At 47.5% G+C, this 9,193-nt stretch overlaps 1 protein-coding gene across 1 annotated transcript; it reads right to left on the bottom strand.

Annotated features, from left to right (window-relative positions):
• Positions 1-547: 547 nt before the first annotated feature.
• Positions 548-4,936, bottom strand: LOC149456134 (E3 ubiquitin/ISG15 ligase TRIM25-like). The gene has a single exon (XM_089685376.1). It carries the CDS (start codon positions 4,882-4,884, stop codon positions 3,292-3,294), a length of 1,593 nt encoding a protein of 530 aa, XP_089541502.1. The 5' UTR covers positions 4,885-4,936; the 3' UTR covers positions 548-3,291.
• Between the last annotated feature and the right edge of the window lie 4,257 nt (positions 4,937-9,193).

Here is a 9,193-nt window from a genome sequence, read left to right as displayed (position 1 = left end):
GGCTTCCCTTGTGAAAGGTGTACCATGCCTCAGGAATGAGGCCGTAAGCTGAAGTTCTCCACCCGGCATCACCTGTGGGCCATGCACAGTTGGGAACACCAACAGTTTTCAAGGCTACCACGCCTATTCTTCAGCCTCTGACAAAGAGGAGTAATAAACTCGAAACACGTTCCCAACTGTGCATGCACCACAGGTAACATCAGGCAGAAGAGAATTTCGGCGTACTGCTTCATCCCCAAGGCATCGTGCACCTTCCACAAGCAGCACCGACACTTGTGACCATCACAGCCCTGCCATCCAGGTCCGGGCCATGTCCCCATGCTGGTGGCCAAGGCTGGAAGTCCACTTTGACTGATGTTTTCCTGGCACAGATTATGTACATGATTGGGACCAGGTGACATCACTGGTTACTAATGAACTGGTTAATAACCATTTACAGCAGAAGGGGGTGGCTGCCATATACAGTGGTGGAAGAAAAACCTGCATCTACTATGTGGATGATGCTTGGCTAAAAGAGAAAAGACATGGCGCAGGCACTCCATAGCAAAGAATCAAACCTTCATGAATTTATTGGATAAAAGATAAAATAGCAGTCACAAAGGTGAGAGGGCAGATGAACATGTACCAAACGTGTGCCAGGAAACCAACAGTCATAGTGGACTCCCAGCCTTGTCCACCAGGGAAACGAACTGGACCTGGAAAGGATCGCTGTAACTATCATAGTTGTAGGCTCCCCTTGTGGAAGGTGTACCATGCCTCAGGAAGGAGGCCGTAAGTTGACGTTCTCCTCCACCCGGCATCACCTGTGGGCCATGCACAGTTGGGAACACCAATAGTTTCATGGCTACCAGTTTTTTCAAGGAACACCAACAGTTTCAAGGCTGCCTCTTCTTCTTCCTCTGACGAAGAGGAGTAATAGGCTCGAAACACGTTCCCAACTGTGCATGCACCACAGGTAACATCAGGTAGAAGAGAACTTCGGCTTACTGCTTCATCCCCGAGGCATCATGCACCTTCCACAAGCAGCACCGACACTTGTGACCATCACAGCCCTGCCATCCAGGTCTGGTCCATGTCCCCATGCTGGTGGCCAAGGCTGGAAGTCCACTTTCCTGGCACAGATTATGTACATTGCCCATCCACCCTTCCCACCTTTTGTGAGTGTAATTTTATCTTTTATTCAATAAATTCATTATTGTTTAATGTGACATTATGGAGTGTCTGCGCCGTGGGATTTCTCTTTTAGTCTCTTCCATATGGAGTGTCCTCTCCTGGTGGCTCGGCAGCAACACCCCCATAGTTACAATGGTTGTTTCTTCATTAGGTTCGGGCTACCCACACTGATTTATTTTTAGCCATTTAATGTACAATTATCCATCATAGTATATCACACATTTACAATGTCCCCGACTGATATCCCAGACGGTTCTGGTTATAGTGCGCTGTGGTCTCAGTCACTCACACATATGATGTCTGGAACCTACTGAAGTGGCTGAAAGTCCGACATTCATATCGAACCCGGAGCTCATCACCGATCACCGACACGTCACATGTACAATAGAAAAAACTTTATTCACATTAACATCTCCTTTCCTGATTCCTCCTCCATCACCAGGACACATCGAGTGATCATAAGATACAACACCACAATGATACATTGTAAAAGGGACCCAGCAGAATTCTATTGGTGATCCATTCTATGGGGACACATTATATTAGGGTCCATTATAAAAGGGATCCAATAGAATTCTATTGGTAATCCATTCTATGGGGACACATTATATTAGGATCCATTATAAAAGGGATCCAATAGAATTCTATTGGTAATCCATTCTATGGGGACACATTATATTAGGATCCATTATAAAAGGGATCCAATAGAATTCTATTGGTAACCCATTCTATGGGGACACATTAAATTGGGAATACATTATAAAAGTGATACACTAGAAATCTATTGGATTCCTTTTATAATGTATCCTAATATAATGTGTCCCAATAGAATGGATCGCCAATAGAATTCCTTTGGATCACTTTTTTAATGTATCCCCAAAATAATGTATCCCCAAAATAATGTGTCCCCATAGAATGGATTGCCAATAGAATTCTATTGGATCACTTTCTTAATGTATCCCCAAAATAATGTCTCCTCATAGAATGGATCGCCAATAGAACTCTATTAGTGATCCATTCTATGAGGACACATTATATTAGGATCCATTATAAAAGGGATCCAATAGAATTCAATCAGTGATCCATTCTATGGGGACACATTATATTAGGATCCATTATAAAAGGGATCCAATAGAATTCAATCAGTGATCCATTCTATGGGGACACATTATATTAGGATCCATTATAAAAGGGATCCAATAGAATTCAATCAGTGATCCATTCTATGGGGACACATTATATTAGCATCTATTATAAAAGGGATCCAATAGAATTCTATTGGTGATCCATTTTATGGGGACACATTATATTGGGGATACATTATACAAAAATCTATTGGATCCCTTTTATAATGGATCCTAATATAATGTGTCCTCATAGAATGGATCGCCAATAGAATTCTAGTGGATCACTTTTATAACGTATCCCCAAAATAATGTGTCCTCATAGAATGGATCGCCAACAGAATTCCATTGGATCACTTTTATAATGTATACCCAATATAATGTGTCCTCATAGAATGGATTGCCAATAGAACTCTATTGGTGATTCATTCTATAGGGGCACATTATATTATGATCCATTATAAAAGAGATCCAGTAGAACTCTATTGTGGATCCATTCTATGGGGACACATGACATTGGGGACACATTCCGGTTCCATTCATCAGACATTATTATAGTCAGATCATTATATTGGGCATAAATCCCATGTTTTCTGTCACTAGTAAATCTCGGGATCATTTCTTCATGTTTCCTCTGAGATTTTTACATCGATTTTCATCTCTTTCTCTCTATTTGTAGATCGATTATTTATTTGTATTTCTTCACACAAAAAATAATCAATAGAACAAACTCTTTAAAAAAAATATTAATAATAAGGAATGAGACAAATTCTAATGACAGACAGATAGAAAAATAGGGAATTGTGTTAATATGGAAGTAAAGTATGTCTGTTAACTTAAAGGGCCTTACAGGAATTCTCACTTATATTTATTTATAGTAGAAGCTCATGCAGGACGCTGATCAAAGCCCGTCCCACCGCTTTATCTTATTGGTTGAATTTTCCACCAACCCATCCCTCCTCTTTTTGACATCACCAGTCTCTGGACAGATTTCTCACATCTTCTGATTCCCCCCACATATCTTCATTTTACCCCCATCCCATACCCATACCCCAGCATGGAGGGGCTCAGTGAAGGTGGTGGTGAAGGTGCGGATGTATCGGATTGGGTCACACAGATCATAAAAAACAATCCGCCCGGCCTCATAATCCAGATATATCCTGATTCTGTTACTGATGATATTAATAGGTAAGTGGATCCCTTTACCGTCATGTATCACCAAATACTTTTTATCTTTTTTGACCAAACCCCAGGACTTGTTATTCCATCCAATCAGTGACTGCAGTCCTTTCCTGTCTATACTGGGGTAACTCATCCCAACTATCCATTTATCTGATCCCCCAACATCCACGTCCCAGTAATGTCTCCCTGAGGAGAAACTCTGACTGCTCAACGCCTGAAGATAACCTTGAAACCTCTCTGGTATTTTGGGACGATTCTGGTATCTATCTGACCAGGAGGCTATTTTCCTGTCACCTGATACATGGAGATAATTATGAGCTGTGTTTACATCCAGTAATATGTCTTCAGCTTCCCGTTCATAGATATGTACATTTACCCGTAATATTATATCAGACAATGTGCGTAATGTGTGTGATATCCCAGCCATATTCAGACCTCCTGCATCATGGAGGAGTTTCTCATGTCTCTCTCTGTCCTCATCATCTCCATCCTCAGTATCACACAAGTCACCTGTGTCTGATTCCTGTAGGACAGTCAGTGGATCCATCATGTTACACAGCTCCTCAATGTCACGCATCTTCTTGGACAGATCCTCCTTCTTTATTTCCAGATCCCGGATCATAGCGGACATGCAGATGGAGACCCCCTGTGCCCACTTGGAAATCTCATCCAGGAATTTCTCCTCCAGGTCCTCCAGACGTCTCCTGAGAACCTTAAACAGGGCAGTGACTTTCTCGGTGTCACCTGTTGCTTTTTGTTCTACTTTCCTCCTGTGTTCCTGCAGACTCTGGACTCTTTCCTCCGTCTCCTCTCTCTTTGTCAGAAGTTTCTGCAGAACATTCCTCAGTGTCTCCTTCTTCTTCTCAAAAGCCTGATCCAATATCTCCACCTGGTGTCCTCGATGTTCTCCGGCCAAACTGCAGGACACACAGATACAAGTGGAGTCCTCAGTGCAGTAATACTCCAGGATCTTCTTATGGACGGAGCATTTCTTTTTCTCCAAGGATGAGGTAGGGTCAGTTAAGATGTGTTCTGGGGACTTTTTGTGGACTCTCAAGTGTTTATCACACAGAGAAACCTCACAGTGTAGACAGGATCTAACAGCAGGTACAGGAGAGTCCACACAGTGAGTACAGAAGACCCCGGACTCCTCCTGATCTGGCTGGACAGTCAGGAAATTCTCCACGATGTTACACAGTGTTATGTTCCTCTGCAGTGCAGGACGACTCTTGAACCTCTTTCTGCATACAGGGCAGAAGTAATCTCCAGATCCCCCCTGTGTATCCAACACACGATCAATACAGACCCGGCAGAAGTTGTGTCCACATCTCAGCATTACAGGATCTGTATAAACGTTCAGACAGACGGAACATTCCAGTTCAGCTCTCAGATCAGCAGACGCCATCGCTGAAAGCAGAAAGAGAAAGGCACGGGAAGACTGCAGTTGGGAGGGGTCACTTCCTCCTACACAGGACGAGGCTTGAGTTGACACGGAAGAGTACAAAGTATGGAAGGGGGGAGGTGTTTTCCGCAGTGGTGGAGATAATCACACTTCCCCACATTACGGTGGACACCTCATCTCTTTGCACCCGGACACATATTAATGACACAGGTTCTGGGGTTCAATTACCACCTTCATCAGCCCCAGAACCATTGGTGTCATTCATATGTGTTTGGGTTTGAAGGGATGAGGTGGCCACCCTACCCTACTTTAGAAGATGGGAAAGAGGGAACAATTGCTGCTTTCTTCAAAAGGATACGCGGGTAGTCGCTGAGCTGGACTGTCTCAGGGCTCATGGACTTTAAATCACACAAAACCCTGAACAATAGTTCCTACTCAGAGGTCGAACACTCCACACGGACGTCTATGTGCCTGTTATAACAAACAACGTTTTCCCTCTTTGTAACGACGGCATGCTCTCCTACACACGAGCCGTTAGCACCCACCTCTGGAGGTAGTAGAGGAGTCCCAACCATGGACTGGAGACCTGGGGCTGGGGGGTCTAGCAATGCCCCCGTTTGCTGCGTGCTTTCTAGATTCATAATGGCAACTGGAACATGCTGATATTCGTGGCTAAATGGTTAGCATTTCCACTTGGTGGTACTAGGGTTGTCGGTTCGAATCCCAACCATGGCACCACCTGCCTGGAGTTTGCATGTTCTCCTTGTGCCTGTGCGGGTTTCCTCCAGGTACTCCGGTTTCCTCCCACACTCCAAAGCCATGCTGGTAGGTGAATTGTCTCCTGTCTAAATTGTCCCTAGTATGTGTATGTATGAATGTCAGTTAGGGACATTAGATTGTATGTCCCTTGCATGTTCTCCCATAGCAGAATTTAGGCAGCACAGTGGCCTGGCAGTGCTAGGGTTCAAATCCCAACCACGGCACCACCTGCCTGGAGTTTGCATGTTCTCCCTGTGCCTGCATGGGTTTCCTTCGGGTACTCCGGTTTCCTCCCACACTCCAAAGACATGCTGGTAGGTGAATTGTCCCTAGTATGTGTATGTATGAATGTGAGTTAGGGACCTTAGATTGTACGCCCCTTGAGGGTTAGGGACTGATGGGAATGTACAATATATATGTAAAGAGCTGCGTAAATTGACGGCGCTATATAAGTACCTGAAATAAATAAATGAAAAAAAGACTGAAAATTTGGGGGGAAAAAAAACATTATTTTTTACTTTCTGCTACAAAAAATATCCAATAAATATTAAAAAATAAAATTTCTTCCTAAATTTAGGCCAAATTGTATTCTGCTCCGTCTTCAAGGAAAAACCTAATACGTGTATAATGATAGGTTTGTGTGAAAGTTACAATGTGTACAAATGATGGTTTAATATAAAAAAAATGTTTATTTTATTATTTTACTAGTAATGACGATGGTCAGTGGCTTAGAGTGGGACTGTGATGGGGCAGCTGCCCCAGGCCCAGTCATTGTTGTGGGGTCCAAAGCAGCTGGCCCTTGAGCTCCTTGTCATGGAGAGTCCCAGTCTGGTGGCTGCGGGAGCAGAGCAGCGAAGGCTTCGGATACCGCCGAGCTAAATCCGGTGCAGACAGTGGTGTCCTCCGGGTGCGGGCAGGATGATATCACTTTGCTTTGCATATCATCTCCACACGAGTGTGCAGCCTCAAAGACAGAGGCCATGGGGAAGGCAATCAGTGAGGGAGGCTAGGACTGAGAGACCTCCACCGCCTCCCCTACCCCCCAAGAGGCAAGCAGCAGCGGGTGCGGCATCCCTGGTGCCTCCCAGAGCCTGGATTCCTTCTCCAAACTCCTCTCCTCTCCCAGCTCTGACATTAACACCTATGGTGGCCCAGAGGAAAGGCTGAAGGACGAGGATGGGCGGGAGGTGCAGGCAGCCAGGGACCACTACCTGGGACATCTACTGCTGGCATGGTGGGTACTGGGCATCACACACACCCACCCAATGACAGGGACTGTGATAGGCGGGAACAGGAGGGACTGCAGAAGGGGTAGGGGTCTCATCACCTCTATCCCTCACTCCCCATCTCTCTTCCCCCCTATCCCTCACTTTCCCATCTAGCTCTCTTCCCCTCTCACCCCTCCTTCTCTCACCTTCCTCTCTTTGTCTCACCCCCACCCCTCTCTCTCACCCTACTCTCTCTCACCTTCCTCTCTTTCTCTCACCCCCACCCCTCTCTCTCACCTTCCTCTCTTTCTCTAACCCCCTCACCCTCTTTCTTATTCCCTCTGTTGCTCTCCCTCCTCTGTCTCGCATCCCCCTCACCTCACCTCTTTCACCCCTCCTCTCTCATACCCCTCTCAACTTCCTCTCTTGCCCTCTCTCACCCCCCCCCCTCTCTATTTGAGACAGTCTATCTATACTTCTACTGCTGGCATAGAAGGTACTGTGCATGACACACACCTAGGGCTAGGGGTCTCTCCCTCTCACCCCCCCCTTACCCCATTCGCTCCCCATCTCACCCCCTCTCTTTCCCCTGTATCTCTCCCGCCTTTCTATACCCCCTCTGCCACCCCCTTTCTCTCCCTCACCCCTCTCTCACCCTCTAGCTCATTTCTTTCTCTCACTTACTCTCTCTTACCCCTCTCTCTCATCCCCCCTCTCTAACCCCAATCACACCCCTCTCTCACTCATCTCCCCTCACCCCCCTATCTCTCACCTCCTTTGTCTCTCTCCCCCTGAATCTCCCTCATTCTCACCCCCTATCTCCTACCCCCTTTCTCTCTCACCCCCTCTCTCACATCTGCTCTCTCTCTCATCCCTCTCACCTTCGCTCTCTTTCCCCCCTCTCCCCCTTCTCTCTTTCCCCCCTTACACCCCCTCTCACACACCCCTCTCTCTTTGTTAACACCCTCTCCCTCTCTTTCTCACCCTCTGGCTCTCTCTCTCTCTCTCTATCTCTCTCTCTATCTCTCCCCCCTCTCTTACAACAACCCTCTCTCTCACCCCTCTCTTTTTCAGTACCCTGTCTCTCATTCCCTCTCTCTCTCATCACCCCTCTCTCTCTCATCCCCCCTCTCCCTCTCTCTCTCACTCCTCTTTCTCTTACCCTCTCTCTCTCTCTCTCTCTCACACACCCCTCTCTCCTACCCACTTTCTCTCTCACCCCTTCTCTCACCCCCCCCCCCCACATCCCATCTCTCACCCCCACTCTCTTTCCCCCTCTCTCCCTCTTCTCTCTTCCCCCCTCATACTTGCTCTCTCCCATCCCCTATATCACACACCCCTTCACACCCCCTCTCTCTTTCACTACCCTCTCTCACCCCCTCACCCCTCTCTCTTATCCTCCTCTCTCTCTCCCCCCTTCCTCTCTTCCCCCTCTATCTCTCCCCTTCCTCTCTTCCCCTCTCTCTCCTCTTCCTTTCTTCCTCTTCTGTCACCTCCCTCTCAGTTTGTCACCCTCCTCTCCCTCACCCCCTCACCCCTCTCTCTCTCACCTCTCTCTCTCCCCTTCCTCTATTCACCCTCTCTCCCCCCCCTCTCACATTCTCTCCCCCCCCCTCTTTCTCCCTTTCACCCCTCTCTACCCTTCCTCTCCTCGCCCTCTCTCTCTCCCTCCTCTTTCACCTCACTCTCTCCCTCTTCTCTCTTTTTCTCTCTCTCCCCTTCCTCTCTTCCCCTCTCTCTCCCTCCCTCTTGCTCTCTCCCCTTCCTTTCTTCCCTTCCTCTCTTCCCCCTCTCTCAACCCCCTCACCCCTCTCTCTCCCTCTTACCACCCTCACCCCCCTCTCTCTCCTTCCTCTCTTCCCCCCCTCTCTCTCTCCCTCTCCCCCCCCGCTCCCTTTCCTCTCTCCCCCCCCTCTCTCTTTTTCCTTCCTCTCTTCCCCTCTCTCTCTCCCCTTCCTCTCTTCACCCTCTCCCCCCACCTCCCTCTCTTTTTCTCTCTCTCTCACCCTCCTCTATCTCGGTCACCCCCCTCACCCGTTTCTCTCACCCTCCTCTCTCTCACTTTTCTCTCTCTCGCCTTCCTCTCTCTCACCCCCACCACTCTCTATCTTTCTTATCCCCTCTGTTGCTCTCCCTCCTCTGGTTCTCATCCCCCTCACCTCCCCTCTTTCACCCCTCCTCTCTCATACCCCTCTCAACCTCCTCCCTTACACTCTCTCTCTCTCTACCTGAGACAGTCCATCTATACTTCTGCTGCTGGCATAGAAGGTACTGGGCATGACACACACCTACCCAAAGATAGGGGCTACAGGAGGAGTACAGGACAGGGCTCGGGGTCTCTTCCT

The sequence above is a fragment of the Staurois parvus genome, unplaced genomic scaffold (assembly GCF_062004578.1).
Source record: "Staurois parvus isolate SC_StPar_1 unplaced genomic scaffold, SC_StPar_1.0 ptg000374l, whole genome shotgun sequence".
Taxonomy (NCBI): domain Eukaryota; kingdom Metazoa; phylum Chordata; class Amphibia; order Anura; family Ranidae; genus Staurois; species Staurois parvus.
This window is presented reverse-complemented; position numbering and strand designations above follow the sequence as displayed.